At 47.0% G+C, this 21,165-nt stretch overlaps 1 protein-coding gene across 1 annotated transcript in view; it reads left to right on the top strand.

Moving 5' to 3' along the window:
• SRSF4 (serine and arginine rich splicing factor 4) overlaps positions 1 to 10,547 on the top strand; it is a 39,443-nt gene extending 28,896 nt beyond the window's left edge. The window contains exons 4-6 of the mRNA XM_039474243.2: positions 1,003 to 1,217; positions 6,222 to 6,311; positions 9,047 to 10,547. Coding sequence (XP_039330177.2) covers positions 1,003 to 1,217; positions 6,222 to 6,311; positions 9,047 to 9,887 — 1,146 coding nt within the window. The 3' untranslated portion in view covers positions 9,888 to 10,547. The remainder of the gene's footprint in view (positions 1 to 1,002; positions 1,218 to 6,221; positions 6,312 to 9,046) is intronic.
• Positions 10,548 to 21,165: the final 10,618 nt, after the last annotated feature.

Raw genomic sequence — 21,165 nt, 5'->3', positions numbered from 1 at the left:
CTCTACTAAAAATACAAAAATTAGCCAGGTGTGGTGGTGGGCACCTGTAACCCCAGCTACTTGGTAAGCTGAGGCATAAGAATCGCTTGAACCCAGGAGGGCAGAGGTTGCAGTGAGCCAAGATCACACCACTGCACTCCAGCTGCCTGGGCGACAGAGCAAGACTGTCTCAAAGAAAAAAATTTTTTTTAATTTTTGTTTTTTATAAAATGATAGCTAACTGAAAACTTCTGTATTTCTGTATTCACACAAAACTTTCTTTGTTTTGAAACAGGATCTTGCTCTGTTTCCCAGGCTAGAATGCAGTGGCCTAATTTTTTAAATTTTTGTAGAGTTGGGGTCCACTGTGTTGCTAGGGATGGTCTTGAATTCCTGGGCTCAAGCGATCCTCCCACCTCAGCCTGTCAAAGTGTGTGATTACAGGTGTGAGCCACCACACTTGTCCCCAAAGCTTTATTTGAAGGAACGATTTAATATGTATGTATTGTGTCTCCCACCCTCCTAATATGCCTGGTGCTTTAAAGAACCTCAGTACATGGGCCGGGCTCGGTGGCTTGCGCCTGTAATCCCTGCACTTTAGAAGGACAAGGCCAGCAGATTACAAGGTCAAGAGTTTGAGACCAGCCTGTCCAACATGGTGAAACCCTGTCTCTACTAAAAATACAAAAATTGGCCGGGCATGGTGACGTGCGCCTGTAATCCCAGCCCCTTGGGAGGCTGAGGCAGGAGAATTGCTTGAACCCAGGAGGCAAAAGTTGCAGTGAGCTGAGATTGTGCCACTGCACTCCAGTCTGGGCAAAAGAGCAAGACTCCATCTCAAAAAAAAAAAAAAAAAAAAAGAAAACAACTCAGTACATGATTGGTGAGTAGATGAAAATATGTAAGAGTAAACTTTATTCTGAGGAATACTGGCATTTCTTAAAGAAAAGTTCACTCAGATGATTGCATTAGATGTTTTAGCAAAACATCCCCTAATGTAGTCATGCTTTTTTTTTTCTTCAGGATTATATGCGTCAGGCAGGAGAAGTGACTTATGCAGATGCTCACAAGGGACGCAAAAATGAAGGGGTGATTGAATTTGTATCTTACTCTGATATGAAAAGAGCTTTGGAAAAGTTGGATGGAACTGAAGTCAATGGCAGAAAAATCCGATTAGTTGAAGACAAGCCAGGTTCCAGACGACGCCGGTCCTACTCCAGGAGCCGGAGCCATTCGAGGTACTGTTGATGTCTTTTATGTGTTGGAGCTCATCATAAATTCATTAGTGAGCATATAGATGATTTATTTACATTTTCCTGTTGAGTTCTCAATAACATGATTCCACCTGGTTCAATAACTTAGAACTTTGAACTGAACATTTATTTTTATTTATTTATTTTTGAGACAGAGTTTCGCTCCTGTTACCCAGGCTGGAGTGCAATGCTGCAATCTCAGCTCACTGCAACCTCCGCCTCCCGGGTTCAGGCAATTCTCCTTCCTCAGCCTCCTGAGTAGCTGGGATTACAGGCACGCCCCACCATGCCCAGCTAATTTTTTGTATTTTTAGTAGAGACGGTTTCACCATGTTGACCAGGATGGTCTCCATCTCTTGACCTCGTGATCCACCTGCCTCAGCCTCCCAAAGTGCTGGGATTACAGGCGTGAGCCACCGCACCCGGCTGAACATTTATTTGTAAAACTCGTGAACTTCTTAGGTCATAAGTACCTAAGAGTACCAATAGAAGTAAAGTCCCTTCTCTTAGAGGGACTCTCTCAGAAGCCTTGCTGGGTACGGTGGCTCACACCTGTGATCCTAGCACTTTGGGAGGCTAAGGCAGGTAGATCGTGAGGTCAGGAGTTCAAGACCAGCCTGACCAATATGGTGAAACTTCATCTATACTAAAAATACAAAAATTAGCTGGGCATGGTGGTGCACAACTATAGTCCCACCTACTAGGGAGGCTGAGGCAGGAGAATCACTTGAACCCAGAAGGCAGAGGTTACTGTGAGCCAAGATTGTGCCACTACACTCCAGCTTGGGCAACAGAGCAAGACTCTATCTCAAAAAATGAAAAAAATTTAAAAAAATCAGAGGCCTTCTTTCACATTTCTTCTTGGGACACCTAGATACTACCTTGGTTGAGGGCACACATGGCAACTTTGTCTTATTTAGCACCTGAACAGGCCAAGCACTGGGCTAAGCATTGGAGAGGCATAGTAAAGAAGACAAATGACCAGGCACGGTGGCTCACACCTGTTATCCCAGCACTTTGGGAGGCCGAGGCAGGTAGATCACGTGAGGTCAGGAGTTTGAGACCAGCCTGGCCAGCATAGTGAAACCCCATCTCTACTAAAAATAAAATTTAAAAATGAGCTGGGCGTGGTGGCACACACCTGTGTTGTTCCCAGCTACTAGGGAGGCTGAGGCAGGAGAATTGCTCGAACCCAGAAGGCTGTGGTTGCAGTGAGCTGAGATTGAGCCACTGCGCTCCAGCCTGGGCAACAGAGCAAGACTCCGTCTCAAAAAAAAAAAAAAACAGACAAGGATCCCTGCCCTCCTGAAACTTGGTCTAGTGGAAAAGATGAGTATTGAATAAACAGTGCCATTGTGACGAGAAAATGCACACAGCACAAGTAGTCTGGAGAGTTGGCAACAGCTTCCCTAAGGACGTGTTACAGAACTGAGTCCTAATGGATAAGGCAGAGATGGTGAGCAGAGAGAGAAAATGCCTTTCTATCTAGCAGAGAGAAGGGTGTTTTTAAAGGCCTGGGGCGGGAGGAGCAGGAAAAGGTTTTCCAGAGTAGAGAAGCTAATACAGAGAAGGAAAGGGAGGAGAGTTGCTTGAGATAAGGCAGAGAAGGACCAGAGACACTGACCATTGGGCCAGAGCAAGAATGGAAGAGTGATGGGCAGTCATCGGAGACTTTTCAGGTTTTGTTGTTTAGTTCTTTTAACTCTTTATTATGGAAAATTTGAAATTTATGTATGAAGATTACAGAACTCTAAATCACTTCTCTCACTCCTCCAGCTTCAGTAGTTTTTATTTTGCCAGTCTTGTTTCATCACCCCCTCCTGCTTCATTGTTTTAAGGCAAGTCTAGACATCCTGTCATACCACCTACAACTTCTTCAGTATGTATCTCTAATATTTGAAATGAAACCATGATAATATAGCTAGCAAAATTAGGAATAACTCCATACTATGATTTAATATCCAGTTCATATTCCAGTTTTTCAGTTGTTTGTTTGTTTGTTTTAGAAATGGAGTCTTGCTATGTTACCGAGGCTGGTCTTGAACTCCTGGGTTCAAGCGATCTTCCCACCTCAGCCTCCCAAAGTGCTGAGATGACCAGCCCCAGTTGTCTTAAATAGATATTTTTGGCCGGGCGCGGTGGCTCAAGCCTGTAATCCCAGCACTTTGGGAGGCCGAGGCAGGTGGATCACGAGGTCAAGAGATCAAGACCATCCTGGTCAACATGGTGAAACCTCGTCTCTACTAAAAATACAAAAAATTAGCTGGGCATGGTGGCGCGTGCCTGTAATCCCAGCTACTCAGGAGGCTGAGGCAGGAGAATTGTTTGAACCCAGGAGGCGGAGGTTGTGGTGAACCAAGATCACGCCATTATACTCCAGCCTGGGTAACAAGTGCTAAACTCCATCTCAAAAAAAAAAAAAAAAAAATAGATATTTTTGCAATTTGTTTCTTCAAACGTAAAAGTTGAAAGAATAATAATTACCTGTATACCTTCCTCTGGCCTTAATATATAGCATTTTACCTTTTCTCTCTTTGTATGTATGTATTTATACAGGCACACTATATATTTATTTGCTGTAGCATTTGAAAGTAAGTTGTAGAAATTATGATACTTTGCCCCTAAATACTTCAGCATGTGTCTCCCAGAATGAGAATAACCACAGTTCTGTTTTTTTGTTTGTTTGTTTGTTTTGGTTTTGGTGAGATGGAGTTTCGCTCTTGTTACCCAGGCTGGAGTGCAATGGCGGGATCTCGGCTCACCGCAACCTCCGCCTCCTGGGCTCAGGCAATTCTCCTGCCTCAGCCTCCTAAAGTAGCTGGGATTACAGGCACGCACCACCACGCCCAGCTAATTTTTTTGTTTTTTTTTTGTTTTTTTTTTTTTGTTTTGAGGCGGAGTTTTCGCTCTTGTTACCCAGGCTGGAGTGCAATGGCGCGATCTCAGCTCACCGCAACCTCCGCCTCCTGGGTTCAGGCAATTCTCCTGCCTCAGCCTCCTGAGTAGCTGGGATTACAGGCACACGCCACCACGCCCAGCTAATTTTTTTGTATTTTTAGTAGAGACGGGGTTTCACCATGTTGACCAGGATGGTCTCGATCTCTCAACGTTGTGATCCACCCGCCTTGGCCTCCCAAAGTGCTGGGATTACAGGCTTGAGCCACCACGCCCGGCCGTGTTTTTTCACTTAAGAAGATTAATAGTAGCCGGGCGCGGTGGCTCAAGCCTGTAATCCCAGCACTTTGGGAGGCCGAAGCGGGTGGATCACGAGGTCGAGAGATCGAGACCATCCTGGTCAACATGGTGAAACCCCGTCTCTACTAAAAATACAAAAAATTAGCTGGGCGTGGTGGCGTGTGCCTGTAATCCCAGCTACTCAGGAGGCTGAGGCAGGAGAATTGCCTGAACCCAGGAGACGGAGGTTGCGGTGAGCCGACATTGCGCCATTGCACTCCAGCCTGGGTAACAAGAGCGAAACTCCGTCTCAAAAAAAAAAAAGATTAATAGTAATTCCATCAGATCACTAATATTCAGGCCATATTCATGTTTCCCTGGTTATTCCATGGTTGTCTTTATAGCTTGGTTTTTTCTTTACTAGGTTCTAATTCAGTCATACAGTACAAGGAATTTTTAGTGGTAAATCCTAATGTAGTCATGCCTTTAGTCTGGAGCATTTCCCTTAATGACATTTATTTTTCTTAGGTTTGGGTTTTTTGTTTGTTTTTTTGAAATGGACTCTTGCTCTGTCACCCAGGCTTGAGTGCAGTGGTGTGATCTTGGCTCACTGCAGCCTCTGTATCCCTGGTTCAAGCCATTCTGCCTCAGCCTCCCAAGTAGCTGGGATTACAGGCGTGAGCCACCACACCTGGCATATTTTTTTTTAAGCTTTTTAATACTATCTCACATTCTGCATTTATCTGTTTCTTCTTGGTATTATTGAACTTTTATCCCAGAACTTCCTTTATGCTAGAAGTTAGGTCTCGAGAGGTGTGATTGAGATGCAGATTAAACATTTGTAGCAAGAATACTTCATGGGTGATGGTGCCTGAGCAGCTTTGAAAGTTTCCCTGTTTCTGTCATGATGAGGTGGTCTAAGCCCATCTTGTATACTTTCTACTCTATGATTGGAATCAGTCATTTCCCCAAGGAGTCCTGGTTGGTAGAAAATTAATCTACAGTCTGGGTGCATTTAAATTTTTTTTTTTTTAAGCTTGGAGTGTCTGTCTCTTTAAAATAGCTCTCTTCACAGTGAAATGAATAGATTGTGAAGGGGGAAAGTGTTGTGGAACAAGGGGAGAGATGATGGTGGCCTGCCCAGGGAGGCAGCAGCAGAGGTGGACAGACGGAAGATTAGGAGGCATGATTGTCAGTGTGTAAGGGGAAAGTCGGGGGAGTTGAGAATGGCTCTGATTTCTGTTATGAGGAACCATGTGAATAGCAGTGGCATCAGTGCACATAAATCCAGCAAAAGGAGCAGGTATTGGGTGGGGGGAGGGGGAGCAGTTAGAATTTCAAGAGCTGATAAGAGGTTCAGGTGAACCATCCAGATGGAAGGTTTGCTGGTTACTTTACCTATGCATCTAGAACCCGGGAGAGAGTTTGTGCCTGGACACAGCCAGTGCTATATATATTTGATTGAAAACGTATCTTGGCTGGGCACAGTGCTCATGCCTGTAATCCCAGCACTTTTGAGAGGCCAAGGCAGGGGGAATCACCTGAGACCAGAAGTTGGGAGAAGGCCCATCTCTACTAAAAATATAAAATTAGCTGGGCATGGTGGTGCATGCCTGTAAACGCAGCTGCTCAAGAGGCTGAGGCAGGAGAATCACTTGAACCCAGGAGGCAGAAGTTTCGGTAAGCTAAGATCGCACCATTGCACTCCAGCCTGGGCAACAAGAGCGAAACTCCATCTCAAAAAAAAAAATCATGATTGCTGTTCATCAGCTAGCCTCTTGTCAGCAAGTATTAAAAAATATTTTCTCCCTCTAGGTCTCGCTCTCGAAGCAGACATTCCCGTAAGAGCAGAAGCCGAAGTGGAAGCAGCAAAAGCAGTCATTCTAAGAGCAGATCCCGGTCCAGGTACGTCTTCTGTGGTGTAAGTGGAGGTGGTCAGCAGGGAATGCCTGTACCTTGTCTTCCCTCCTGCCCCCCCCAAAGAAACAGGGTCTCACTCTGTCACCTAAGATGGAGTGCAGTGGTACAATGATGGCTCACCATAGCCTCACCCCACTGGGCTCAAGCAAGGCTCCACCTCAGCCTCCCAAGTAGTTGGGACTACAGGCACATATCACCACACTCAACAAATTTTTTATTTATTTTTATTTATTTATTTATTTATTCCTTTTTGAGACGGAGTTTTGCTCTTGTTACCCAGGCTGGAGTGCAATGGCGCAATCTTGGCTCACTGCAACCTCCGCCTCCTGGGTTCAGGCAATTCTCTTGCCTCAGCTTCCCGAGTAGCTGGGATTACAGGCACGCCCCACCATGCCCAGCTAATTTTTTGTATTTTTAGTAGAGACAGGGTTTCACCATGTTGACCAGGATGGTCTCGATCTCTTGACCTCGTAATCCACCCGCCTTGGCCTCCCAAAGTGCTGGTATTACAGGCTTGAGCCACCGTGCCCAGCCCTATTTATTTTTTTAAAGATGGGGTTTCTTTTTTTTTTTTTGAGACGGAGTTTCGCCCTTGTTACCCAGGCTGGAGTGCAATGGCGCGATCTCGGCTCACCGCAACCTCCGCCTCCTGGGCTCAGGCAATTCTCCTGCCTCAGCCTCCTGAGTAGCTGGGATTACAGGCACACGCCACCATGCCCAGCTAATTTTTTGCACTTTTAGTAGAGACGGGGTTTCACCATGTTGACCAGGATGGTCTCGATCTCTCGACCTCGTGATCCACCCGCCTCGGCCTCCCAAAGTGCTGGGATTACAGGCTTGAGCCACCGCACCCGGCTAAAGATGGGGTTTCACCTTGTTGGTCAGGGTGGTTTAGAACTCCTGACCTCAGATGATCCACCCACCTCGGCCTCCCAAAGTGCTGGGATTATAGGTGTGAGCCACCACGCCTGGCCTAATTTTTAAATTTTTTGTGGAAACAGGATATCACTGTGTTGCCCAGGCTGATCTTAAACTTGTGACCTCAGCTGGACGTGGTGGCTCACACCTGTAATTCCAGTACTTTGGGAGACCAAGGTGGGTGGATCACCTGAGGGTGGGAGTTCGAGACTAACCTGACCAACATGGAAAAACCCTGTCTCTAATAAAAAATACAAAATTAGCTGGGCGTGGCAGCAGATGCCTGTAGTCCCAGCTACTCAGGAGGCTTAAATGAGAGAATCACTTAAACTTGGGAGGCGGCTGTTGCAGTGAGCTGAGATCGAACTCGTGACCTCAGGTAGTCCTCTCAGACTACTGCAATTACAGACATGAGCCACTGTGCCCAGCCTGACTTAGATTTTAGTCATGTGACCAGTCTTCCTTCATTCCTTCACTCCTGCTTTTCCAGCTTCGATTGTTTTTGAGATGGAGTCTTACTCTGTCACCTAGACTGGAGTGTCGTGGCACAATATCGGCTCACTGCAACTTCCGCCTCCCAGGTTCAAGTGATTCTCCTGCCTCACCCTCCTGAGTAGCTTCGGATTTCAGGCAGCCACCACTACCCCCGGCTAATTTTTTTTTATTTTTAGTAGAGGCAGGGTTTCACCACGTTGGTCAGGCTTGTCTCAAACTCCCGACTTCAGGTGATCCACCTGCCTCAGTCTCCCAAAGTGCTGATGTTACAGGCTGGAGTTCAGTGGTGCGATCTCAGCTCACTGCAACCTCTGCCTTCTGGTTGAAGAGATTCTCCTGCCTCAGCCTCTGAATAGGTGGGATTACAGACACATCACCACACCTGGCTAATTTTTTTTTTTTTTTTTTTTTTTTTTTTGAGACGGAGTTTCGCTCTTGTTACCCAAGCTGGAGTGCAATGGCGCGATCTCGGCTCACCGCAACCTCCGCCCCCTGGGTTCAGGCAATTCTCCTGCCTCAGCCTCCTGAGTAGCTGGGATTACAGGCACGTGCCACCATGCCCAGCTAATTTTTTGTATTTTTAGTAGAGACGGGGTTTCACTATGTTGACCAGGATGGTCTCGATCTCTTGACCTCGTGATCCACCCGCCTCGGCCTCCCAAAGTGCTGGGATTACAGGCTTGAGCCACCACGCCTGGCCTTTTTTTTTTTTTTTTTTTTTTGAGACGGAGTTTTGCTCTTGTTACCCAGGCTGGAGTGCAATGGCGCGATCTCGGCTCACCGCAACCTCCGCCTCCTGGGTTCAGGCAATTCTCCTGCCTCAGCCTCCTGAGTAGCTGGGATTACAGGCGCACGCCACCATGCCCAGCTAATTTTTTGTATTTTAGTAGAGACGGGGTTTCACCATGTTGACCTGGATGGTCTCGATCTCTTGACCTCGTGATCCACCTGCCTCAGCCTCCCAAAGTGCTGGGATTACAGGCTTGAGCCACCGCACCCGGCAATTTTTTTGTATTTTTAGTAGAGACAGGGTTTCACCACATTGGCCAGTCTGATCCCAAACTCCTGACCTTGTGATCCTCCCACCTCGGTCTCCCAAAGTGCTGGGATTGCAGGTGTGAGCCCCATGCTCAGCCAGTTTTTTCAGCTTCTGATTGTCATTATGGGGGTTCAAAAAGAAATCCTTAGTTGGTGCCATCCATGCCTCATATGGGGGGCATAACTCTACACATACGTCCTTTGGTCTTTTTATCTCCAGATTAGCATGAAGTCACATGTGACTCAAATATTGTCCCATGTCTCCTCAGGTCGGGCTCCCACTCCCGGAGCAAGAGCCGGAGCCGAAGCCAGAGTCGGAGCCGGAGCAAGAAGGAGAAAAGCAGGAGCCCCAGCAAGGACAAGAGCCGCAGCCGCAGTCGCAGCGTTGGCAAGAGCCGAAGCAAAAGCAAAGACCAAGCTGAAGAGAAGATCCAAAACAATGACAATGCTGGGAAACCTAAGAGCCGGAGTCCTAGCAGGCATAAAAGTAAGAGCAAAAGTCGGAGCAGGAGTCAGGAGAGGAGAGTGGAGGAGGAGAAGCGAGGGAGTATGAGCAGGGGCAGGAGCCAGGAGGAGGGCAGGGGCCAGGAGAAGAGCCTCCGCCAGAGCCGGAGCCGGAGCCGGAGCAAAGGGGGTAGCAGGAGCCGGAGTAGGAGCCACAGCAAGAGCAAGGACAAGAGGAAGGGCAGGAAGAGAAGCAGGGAGGAGAGCCGCAGCCGCAGCCGCAGCCGCAGCCGCAGCAAGAGTGAGAGGAGCAGAAAGCGAGGCAGCAAGCGAGACAGCAAGACGGGCAGCAGCAAGAAGAAGAAGAAGGAAGACACTGACCGCTCGCAGTCCAGATCGCCGTCCCGCTCTGTTTCAAAGGAGCGGGACCATGCCAAGTCTGAATCCAGCCAGAGGGAAGGCCGAGGGGAGAGTGAGAATGCTGGCACCAATCAGGAGACCCGGTCCAGGTCGAGATCCAATTCCAAATCGAAGCCAAACCTTCCATCAGAATCACGCTCCAGATCAAAGTCAGCTTCAAAAACCCGATCTCGGTCCAAGTCTCAATCCAGGTCTGCTTCCAGATCACCCTCCCGGTCTAGATCTAGGTCCCACTCAAGGTCCTAACTGGCTACGACCACAGCTGGAACTACCCAAGGAGTCTTTTGTACATGTTTGGTAGCCGTAGCACAAGTGATTGGAGTAGAACATGTCACTGCTGTACATTTTTAACTCCCCTAATGGTGTGTCTATAATTGTTAAATCTAAGTGCTTCCTCTCAGTAAAGCCTCCTGGCGCCAGGCCTTCCTGCTCGACTGAAAAAAAAAAAAAAAAATTCTCTTTTGAAAATTCCCTTTTACTCATGGCCCACAGTAGAATATCCAAAACGCCTTGGCTTTCAGGCCTGGCCTTTCCTTCAGGGAGCTCAGTAACCTGGACGGCTCTAAGGCTGGAATGACCACATAGGTAGGTAATGGTGAGTTCAACCATTTTTGCTCTTGAATTGATGCCCTTCGATGTATGCCATTTAGTGAAAGTGCTAAGTCTTAAGTTTCCTACCACTTTGGTTTCATATTTTGGACTTAACGAAGTTGTGAATAGCACAGTCGAGGAAAATTGATACCTGCAGTAACCCATAGGAAATAAACTGTAGAGTTCCATATTCTGGTATTGTGATTATATTGTTTTATATTAAAAAAGAAAAGAAAAGAATTTTTTTTAATTTTATTTTTCCCCGTCTTGCAAAGTATAGTGACCCCTGTTTCCATTAAATTTGAATAAAGACTATTTTTGCTTGACAAAATTTCATGGTGCTTGAATTGAAGTTGTACTTTCTGATATATCTTGATATGTCTTTTCTTAGCATAAAAAGTTCATGTGTAGGCCAGGCGCGCTGGTTCACACTTGTAATTTCAGCACTTTGGGAGGCCAAGGCAGTTGGATCATGAGGTCTGAAATTTGAGACCAGCCTGACCAATATGATAAAACCCTGTCTCTAATAAAAATACCAATTAGCCAGGCGTGTGTTACAGGTGGTGTGTGCCTGTAATCCCAGCTACTCAGGCTGTGGCAAGAAAATCACGTGAAGCCAGGAGGCAGAGGTTGCAGTGAGCCAAGATTGTGCCACTGTACTCCAGCCTGGTGACAGAGCGAGACTCCTCAAAAAAAAAAAGCTAATGTGTCACGATGGTTTTGTTCCTTGGGATCACCCATCTTAGGGAACCAACACATTCCTAAAGGATTTTTCTCACCCAACAGAATAAAAGCAAGTTTCCCAGGAATTTATCATTCTTTCTCTTAAGAAACTTATGGCCAGGCTGATGAGGAATTAATCAGTTTGGAAACTTGGAGCGTTACCAAACAAGTTCTTCATGAATCTGCAGTGCCATGATCTCATCACCTTAAGATGTGAACTAATCAAAAACCAGTGAGGGGGAAATGTGGTGGTGGTGTTTTTCCTGAGACAGCATTTCACTCTTGTTGCCCAGGCTGGAGTGCAATGGTGCGGTCTCGGCTCACTGCACCCTCCACCTCTGGGGTTCAAGCAGTTCTGTTTCAGCCTCCTAAGTAACTGGGATTACAGGTGCGTGCCACCATGCCCAGCTAATTTTTGTATTTTCAGTAGACACAGGGTTTCATCATATTGGTCAGGCTGGTCTCAAACTTCTGACTTCAGGTGATCCACCCGCCTCGGCCTCTGAAAGTGCTGGAATTACAGGCATGAGCCACCATGCCTGGCCTCCTGGATTACTTTTGTCCTAATTACTCTTGCATTGCCTGTTTGGCCTAGCTCTCTGGGAGGCACCAGAAGTGCAGGGGTTCCAATCTTACCCTTTGAACTGTTGAGGGGCATCAAAGCAGGGAGGAAGCTCGAGGGCTTTCGTTACATGCTGGAGCAAAAGTCAAGGAGATTCACTTGACTGCTGCCTGTGAATTTATTGGGGGCTGTCCCTAGGCTTAAAACAACTGTTCCATTGCCTCCTATAAACCAAAATTTTAGAATGCACTGGAAATAAACAAAAGCAGAGTATCTCTTGCCCTCCTGGAGTTTGTGATCTGGTTGCTAATGATGAAGGCAAAGCAGATGTTCAGAGAACAGAGTCATCTAGGATCAGAGAGCACTTGAACTGCTGAACCTTTTGGGGATGTGGGGTGGGAAACATTCCTATTGAAAAAAATCTGTGAGCAAAGCCATGGAGTTGGGAAAGCACAGGGCACTGTGCCCAGGGAACGTGGAGTTTGATAGTGGAGATTTAGAGAAGTTTAACAAAATGTATAGTGTCATAGAGGGCCATAAACACCAGGAAGAGGAATTTGACCTCTGTCCTGTAAGCACTGGGGAACATTGTAAGTATTTGACTAGGAGGGTGCAGGAAGGATGGAGGGTTATGCTTCTGGACCTGACAGCAATGTGAAGGATTGGATGCGGGCAACGCAGCAGTTCAGGGCATGCAATCCCAGATGATAGGGGAACGCATGATCAAAGTCTGTGACAGGAGGAGCAGAAGAGGCGAGACCCAGCAAGACTTGGCAGATGTCCCGGCAAAGGAGCTATCGGAGTCAGCTGCAAGATGATGAAACATCACCTAAGGGATGAGGAAGATGAAGCGGAAAATTAGTTCAGTTTTGAAAACGTGGAATTTCAAAAACAGACTACGCAGCCAGACTAAGGAACCTCACTCAGTGTCCGAAGAGTTTCCGAAACCTTTTTCTGGGCCCTTGTGTGTCGTCATGACAAGGTGATCAACCCAACCAGTAAAATTCCCACTGCCTCAGAGGATCTCATGTTGGTCTCCAGTGGTGACTATTTCTTATTCCCTCATTTTATCTCTATAAGGATGGGGACATTCGTTGAGGCTTTTTTTTTTTTTTTTTTTTTTTTTTTTTTTTTTTTTTTTTTTGAGTTAAAGTCTCACTCTGTCACCCAGGCTGGAGTGCAATGGTGCAATCTCGGCTCGCTGTTACCTCCACCTCCCTGGTTCAAGCAATTATCTTACCTCAGCCTCCTGAGTAGCTGGGATTACCGGTGCATGCCACCATGCCCTGCCCAACTGTATATAAATATATATATATATATATATATATATATATATATATATATATATTTTTTTTTTTTTTTTTTTTTTTTTTTTTTTTTAAGACAGTCTTGCTTTATGGCCAGGCTGGAGTGCAGTGGCGTGATCTAGGCTCACTGCAACTTCCGTTTTCCGGTTTCAAGCAATTATCGTGCCTGAGCCTCCCGAGTTCCTGGGACTATAGGCACGCACTACCACGCCTGGCTAATTTTTTCTATTTTTAGTAGAGATGGGGTTTCACCATGTTGGCCAGGCTGCTCTCGATCTGGTGACCTCATGATCCAACCACCTTGGCCTCCCAAAGTGCTGGAATTACAGGCATGAGTCACTGTGCCCAGCACTCATATATGTTTTTTTTCTTTCTTTCTTTTTATTTTTTTTAGTAGAGACAGTCACCACAGCTGGCCTGGGGCATTTTTTTTCTTTATTTTTTTGAGACAGCATCTCTGCTGCGCTAAGTTGGGGTGCAGTGGTGTGATCATAGCTCATTGCAGCCTCAACCTCCTGGGCTCAGGTCATCCTCCCCCTCCTGTATTCTAACACACCTCTTTATTTTTCCAAGTTCCATTCCACACTTTGTTCCTATTGATTCATATTCTCAAGAATTATGTTTATGTAATTTTTTTTGAGATAGTCTTGCTCTGTCACCTAGGCTGGAGTGCATGGTGCAATCTCGCCTCACTGCAACCTCTGCCTCCTGAGGGTTGAAGTGAGTCTCCTGCCTTAGCCTCCTGAGTAACTGGAATTACAGGTATACGCCACCATACTCAGCTACTTTTTTTATATTTTTAGTAGAGACGGTTTTACCATGTTGGTTAGGCTGGTCTCGAACTCCTGACCTCAGGTGATCCACCTAGTCTCTGCTTCCCAAAGTGCTGGGATCACAGGTGTGAGCCATTGTTCCTGGTATGTTTATGTAATTTAATAAACTCATTCAATATCATGAGCATTGGAAAGTTCACTTAAGTGTTTAAGGTACATTGATTCTAACCAAATAAATTTAGCACTGTGTTAGTGGTAAGGAAATTCCATGTGTACGTAGAAAGGACCCTTGGTCATGCTTTTTCCAGCAATTTTTAAATCCATTTGTGTTGGATTCTGAATGAAAAGGATAAATGAACAAGAAAGGTGGAAACTCAGCCGGGCGCGGTGGCTCAAGCCTGTAATCCCAGCACTTTGGGAGGCCGAGGCGGGTGGATCACGAGGTCGAGAGATCGAGACCATCCTGGTCAACATGGTGAAACCCCGTCTCTACTAAAAACACAAAAAATTAGCTGGGCATGGTGGCGCATGCCTGTAATCCCAGCTACTCAAGAGGCTGAGGCAGGAGAATTGCCTGAACCCAGGAGGCGGAGGTTGCGGTGAGCCGAGATCGCGCCATTGCACTCCAGCCTGGGTAACGAGTGAAACTCCGCCTCAAAAAAAAAAAAAAAGGTGGAAACTCATACATTGGTTCTGAATGTCACTGAAGAGAGGAAACGGTATTTTCATGTGCATTTTTCATTTTGTTTTCACAGCTCCTTGTGATCAGTGTTACTGGGCCGAATTGCAAATGATACTAGTACAGTGTCCTCCCACACCCCAACAACATTATATGTACATTTGGAGTGCCTTCTGTGTAGGCCGTGCATTCTTCTAGGCTCTGGGGATAAAGTATGAACAGCAAGGCTCCCTTCCCGTGGAATGCATGTGTTACTTGTAGGACCGGTGTCACAGGGATTAGTCCATGATGGTATCAGTACTCAACACCAGTGGACCAGGTGCTGATTGGTGAGCATCGGTCAGTGCTCACTGTGCAGCAGAACATTGCAAGGGACTCCTGCCACTTCCCTCGTAGCCATTCACAGTCTAATGAAAGAAACACCTTGGGAAACCAAAAAGAAGATTCTAAGTTTGATACATTTGCCAACCAGCATGTACTATGAGCTAGTTGCTTTCTTGTACATCACATTATCTCAGTTTAAAAGATGAAGACCAGGCCGGGCGCGGTGGCTCAGGCCTATAATCCAAGCACTTTGGGAGGCGGAGGCAGGTGGATCACGAGGTCAAGAGATCGAGACCATCCTGGTCAATATGGTGAAACCCCGTCTCTCCTAAAAATACAAAAATTAGCTGGGCATGGTGGTGAGTGCCTGTAGTCCCAGCTACTCTGGAGGCTGAGGCAGGAGAATTGCTTGAACCCAGGAGGCAGAGGTTTCAGTGAGACCGCGCCATTGCACTCCAGCCTGGGTAACAAGAGCGAAACTCCGTCTCAAAAAAAAAAAAAAAAAAAAAAAAAAGACGAAGACCAAAGCTCAGAAGTGAAGTAATTTGGCCTGCCACAGTGTCTTGTGCCTGTAATCCCAGCACTTGGGGAGGCCAGGGCAGTGGATCACCTGAGGTCAGGAGTTCAAAACCAGCCTGGCAAGCATGGTGAAACCCTGTCTCTACTAAAAAATACAAAAAATAGCTGGCTCTGAGGGCGGGTGCCTATAATCCCAGCTACTCGGGAAGCGGAGGCAGGAAAATCCTTTGAACCCGAGAGGTGGAGGTTGCAGTGAGCTGAGATCACACCTCTGCACTCCAGCCTGGGCAACAAGAGTGAAACTCCTGCTCAAAAAATAAGGGGGGTTGGGGGGGCAGGCACGGTGGTTCACACTTGAAATCTCAGCACTTTGGGAGGCCAAGGCAGGCAAATCATCTGAGGTCCGGAGCTCCAAACCAGCCTGACCAACATGGAGAAACCCCATCTCTACTGAAAAATGTAAAATTAGACAAGCATAGTGGCGCATGCCTGTAATCCCAGCTACTAGGAAGGCTGAGGCAGGGGAATCTCTTAGAACCCGGGAGGCAGTGGTTGCAGTGAGCTGAGATCGTGCTATTGCACACCAGCCTGGGCAACAAGAGCAAACCGTCTCCCCCCCCAAAAAATAGTGAAGTGATTTAATCAATATAGCACAGCTAGTGACAATGTGGGATATATCTCTAGATTTTTCTAATTCAGTGACATCACAAAATGTCATTATTTGTGATAGTTACAAGAAGCTATTTGAAGTATCACAAGTGAGTTAATAATACCAACTAAGATTTGAACCCAGACTGAAGACAAGCAGGATTTCTATAGGATTTCTTCAGAATCTGCTTTCTTAAAGAAAATTGTCTTCCAATTGCAGCAGAACAGTGCCACTACCCCACTGCTGTGAATCGTCATCTGATCAAGGCTCAAAGGTCTGCCTAGGAGTGCTGGAAGAGTGAAGAGGAGGGGGTTGGCTCAATTTAATTTCTTCAGTGGAAAACGGTGCATTAATACTGCACTGTTTGTGTGAAAAATACAACAGGAAATTTGCCAAAAATAGGAAGCAGCCAGAGAAATACAAAAGGCCACTACAATCTACCCTTTTGGATGCTCAAAATCCACACATACCTTTTCCCCCATAATTAACCACCTGCTCCCCAAAATGCAAGACAGAAATAGGAACAAAGAATGATGAAAACAGTAACAAGATTAAAGATTAAGCTGTTTCATTCATCACTAAGTCAATGGCCTAAATAAAAGACTGTCAGAGTGGATTTTTAAAAGCAAGACCCAGCCGGGCGCGGTGGCTCAAGCCTATAATCCTAGCACTTTGGGAGGCTGAGGCGGGTGGATCACGAGGTCAAGAGATCGAGACCATCCTGGTCAACATAGTGAAACCCTGTCTCTACTAAAAATACAAAAAATTAGCTGGGCATGGTGGCACGTGACTGTAATCCCAGCTACTCAGGAGGCTGAGGCAGGAGAATTGCCTGAACCCAGGAGGCGGAGGTTGCGGTGAGCCGAGATCGCGCCATTGCACTCCAGCCTGGGTAACAAGAGCGAAACTCCGTCTCAAAAAAAAAAAAAAAAAAAAAAAGCAAGACCCAACTATAGACATTGTCTACAAGAAACCCATTTTTTTTTTTTTTTTTTTTTTTTTTGAGACGGAGTTTCGCTCTTGTTACCCAGGCTGGAGTGCAATGGCGCGATCTCGGCTCACTGCAGTCTCCCTCCGGGATTCAAACAATTCTCCTCCCTCAGCCTCCCAAGTAGCTGGGATTACAGGCATGCACCACCACACCCAGCTAATTTTGTATTTTTATAGAGACAGGATTTCTCCATGTTGGTCAGGCTGGTCTCAAACTCCCAACCTCAGGTGATCTGCCCACCTTGGCCTCCCAAAGTGCTGGAATTACAGGTATGAGCCACCAAGCCTAGCGAAACCCACATTTTAAAAGGTTTTATTTTTAAAAAGTAAAAACCCTTTTTTTTTTTTTGAGATGGAGTTTTGCTCTTGTTTTTTTTTTTTTTCTTTTTCTTTTTCTTTTTTTTTTTTTTTGAGATGGAGTTCCGCTCTTGTTACCCAGGCTGGAGTGCAATGGTGCAGTCTCGGCTCACTGCAACCTCCGCCTCCTGGGTTCAGGCAATTCTCCTGCCTCAGCCTCCTGAGTAGCTGGGATTACAGGCACGAGCCACCATGCCCAGCTAATTTTTTGTATTTTTAGTAGAGACGGGGTTTCACCATGTTGACCAGATTGGTCTTGATCTCTTGACCTCGTGATCCACCCGCCTCGGCCTCCCAAAGTGCTGAGATTACAGGCTTGAGCCACCGCGCCCGGCCGGAGTTTCGCTCTTGTTACCCAGGCTAGAGTGCAATGGCGCGGACTCGGCTCACCGTAACCTCCGCCTCCTGGGTTCAGGCAATTCTGCCTCAGCCTCCTGAGTAGCTAGGATTACAGGCACGAGCCACCATGCCCAGCTAATTTTTTGTATTTTTAGTAGAGACAGGGTTTCAGCATGTTGACCAGGATGGTCTTGATCTCTTGACCTTGTGATCCACCCGCCTCGGCCTCCCAAAGTGCTGGGATTACAGGCTTGAGCCACCGCGCCCAGCCTGGTCTGGATCTCTTGACCTCGTGATCCACCCGCTTCGGCCTCCCAAAGTGCTGGGATTACAGGCGTGAGCCACCGCACCCGACCAAAACCCAATTTTATACAGACATGGACTAAAAGGGGCTGGAGAAAGATACACTATGAAGATAATTACAAGAAACTTGGAAGGGCCGGGCACAGTGGCTCACGCCTATAATCCCAGCACTTTGGGAGGCCAAGGTGGATGGATCATAAGCTCTGGTGTTCGAGAACAGCCTGGCCACTACGGCGAACCCCCGTCTCTACTAAAAATACAAAAATTAGCAGGATGTGGTGGCGGGCATCTGTAATCCCAGCTAATCAGGAAGCTGAGGCAGAAGAATTGCTTGAACCCAGGAGGTTGCAGTGAGCTGAGATAGCGCCACTGCACTCCAAGCTGGTGGCAGAGCAAGACCCCATCTTGGGAAAAAAAATAATAAATAAACTTAGAGTAGCTATATTTCAGACAAAGCAAATTCAAAGGAAGGAAAATTGCCAAGAATAAAGAGTGGCATTACATAATGGTAGAGGGGTCAATTCTCTAAGAAGATATAAAAATTGCCAGACACAGTGGCTCACACCTGTAATCCCAGCACTTTGGAAGGTGGAGGAGGTGGGCAGATGACCTGAGGTCAGGAGTTTGAGACCAGCCTGACCAACATGGTGAAACCCCGTCTCTACTAAAATCACAAAAATTAGCCCAGTGTGGTGACACATGCCTGTAATCTCAGCTACTTGGGAGGCTGAGTCAGGAGAATCACTTGAACCCGGGAGGCAGAGGCTGCAGTGAGCCCAGATTGCGCCACTGCACTCCAGCTTGGGTGACACAGTGAGATTGTCTCAAAACAAACAAAAAAAGATACGAAAATCTTCAGTTAGTGTACGTGCCTATAGCAAAGCATCAGATATGTGAGGCAAAAGGGAATAGAAAGAAGAAAGACATTCAGGGGTGCTTCAACACCTCATATCAGTAATTGACAGATGCAGCAGGCAGAAAATTAGTAAGGACATAGTTGAACTGAACAGTGCCATCAACCAGCTAGTTTTTTTTTTTTTTTTTTTTTTTTTTGAGACTGAATCTCGCTCTGTCTCACAGGCTGGAGTGCAGTGGCTGGATCTCGGCTCGTTGCAACATTCAACTCCCAGGTTCAAGCGATTCTCCTGCCTCCACCTCCCAAGTAGCTGAGTGCCACCACACCTGGCTAATGTTTGTATTTTTAGTAGAAACAGGGTTGCACCATGTTAGCCAGCCTGGTCTCGAGCTCCTGACCTCAAGTGATCTGCCTGCCTTGGCCTCCCAAAGTGCTGGTATTACAGGCGTGAGCCACCTTGCCCAACAACCAGCTAAATTTAATGGACTTAAAAGACTTCATCCATTGCCGAGCACGGTAGCACACACCTGCACTTTGGGAGGACGAGGCAGGTGGATGACGAGGTCATGAGTTTGAGACCACTGTGGCCAGCCTAATGAAACCCTGTCTCTATTAAAAATACAAAAATTGGCCGGGCGCAGTGGCTCACGCCTGTAATCCCAGCACTTTGGGAGGCCAAGGTGGGTGGATCACAAGGTCAAGAGATCGAGACCATCCTGGTCAACATGGTGAAACCCTGTCTCTACTAAAAATACAAAAAATTAGCTGGGCATGGTGGCGCGTGCCTGTAATCCCAGCTACTCAGGAGGCTGAGGCAGGAGAATTGCCTGAACCCAGGAGGCGGAGGTTGCAGTGAGCCGAGATCGTGCCATTGCACTCCAGCCTGGGTAACAAGAGCGAAACTCCATCTCAAAAAAAAAAAAAAAATACAAAAATTGCCGGGTGCGGTGGCACATGCTTGTAGTCCCAGCTATTCAGGAGGCTGAGGCTGGAGGATCTCTTGAGTCCAGGAGTTCTGGGCTGTAGTGCGCTACACCGATCGGGTGTCTGCACTAAGTTTGGCATCGGTATGGTGACCTCACAGGAGCGGGGGACCGCTAGGTTGCCTAAGGAGGGGTGAACCGGCCCAGGTCGGAAATGGAGCAGGTCAAAACTCCCATGCTGATCAGTAGTGGGATCGCACCTGTGAATAGCCACTGCACTCCAGCCTGGGCAACATAGTAAGAACCCATCTCTAAAACAGTAAATAAATAAATAAATAAATAAAATAAAAATACAAAAATTAGCTGGGCATGGTGGCGCGTGCCTGTAATCCCAGCTATGCAGGAGGCTGAGGCAGGAGAATGGCTTGAACTGGGGAGGTGGAGGTTGCGGTGAGCCGAGATCGTGCATTGGACTCCAGCCTGCACCACGGGAGCGAGACTCTGCCTCAAAAACCAAGATCGCACCACTGCACTCCAGCCTGGGTGACAGAGTGAGACTCCATCTCAAAACAAAACAAAACAAAACAGCCGGGCGCGGTGGCTCAAGCCTGTAATCCCAGCACTTTGGGAGGCTGAGGCGGGTGGATCACGAGGTCAAAAGATCGAGACCATCCTGGTCAACATGGTGAAACCCCGTCTCTACTAAAAATACAAAAAAAAAAAAAATTAGCTGGGCATGGTGGAGCATGCCTGTAATCCCAGCTACTCAGGAGGCTGAGGCAGGAGAATTGCCTGAACCCAGGAGGCGGAGGTTGCGGTGAGCCGAGATCGCGCCATTGCACTCCAGCCTGGGTAACAAGAGCGAAACTCAGTCTCCAAAAAAAACAGATGCTTTTCTCCTAAGGTTAGGAACAAGGCAGGGTGTCCTGTCGTCTTCCCCTCCTATTTAGCGTCATAGTAGAAGTCCTAGCTAATGCAATAAAACAAGCAAAGGGAAAGCAGGTATACACATTGGAAAGGAATTGTCAGGTCAGGCACAGTGGCTCACGCCTGTAATCCTAGAATTTTGGGAGGCCAAGGTGGGCGGATCACCTGAGGTGGAGTTCAAGACCAGCCTGAGCAAGCAACATGGTGAAACCCCCATCTCTACTAAATATACAAAATTAGCCAGGCATGGTGGCACATGCCTATAATCCCAGCTACTTGGGAGGATGAGGCAGAAGAATGGCTTGAACCTGGGAGACGGAGGTTGCAGTGAGCTGAGATCACGCCACTGCAGTCCAGCCTATGCCACGGGAGCAAGACTCTGTCTCAATCAATCAATCAATCGATCAATAAAATAAATAAAACTATGTATGGATGACATGATCATCTTTGTAGAAAATCCCATAGAGGCTGAGCTCAGTCACTCACACCTGTAATCGCAGCACTTTGGGAGACTGAGGCAGGCTGATTGCTTGAGCCCAGGAGTTCGAGACCAGCCTGAGCAACATAGTGAAACCCCATCTCTATAAAAAAAAAAAATGCAAAAATTAGCCAGGCATGGTGACACCCACCTGTAATTTCAGCTACTCATGGAGGCTGAGGTGGGAGGATCACCTGAGCCCAGGAGATCAAAGTTGCAGTAAG

Source organism: Saimiri boliviensis, chromosome 11 (genome assembly GCF_048565385.1).
Source record: "Saimiri boliviensis isolate mSaiBol1 chromosome 11, mSaiBol1.pri, whole genome shotgun sequence".
NCBI lineage: Eukaryota > Metazoa > Chordata > Mammalia > Primates > Cebidae > Saimiri > Saimiri boliviensis.
This window is presented reverse-complemented; position numbering and strand designations above follow the sequence as displayed.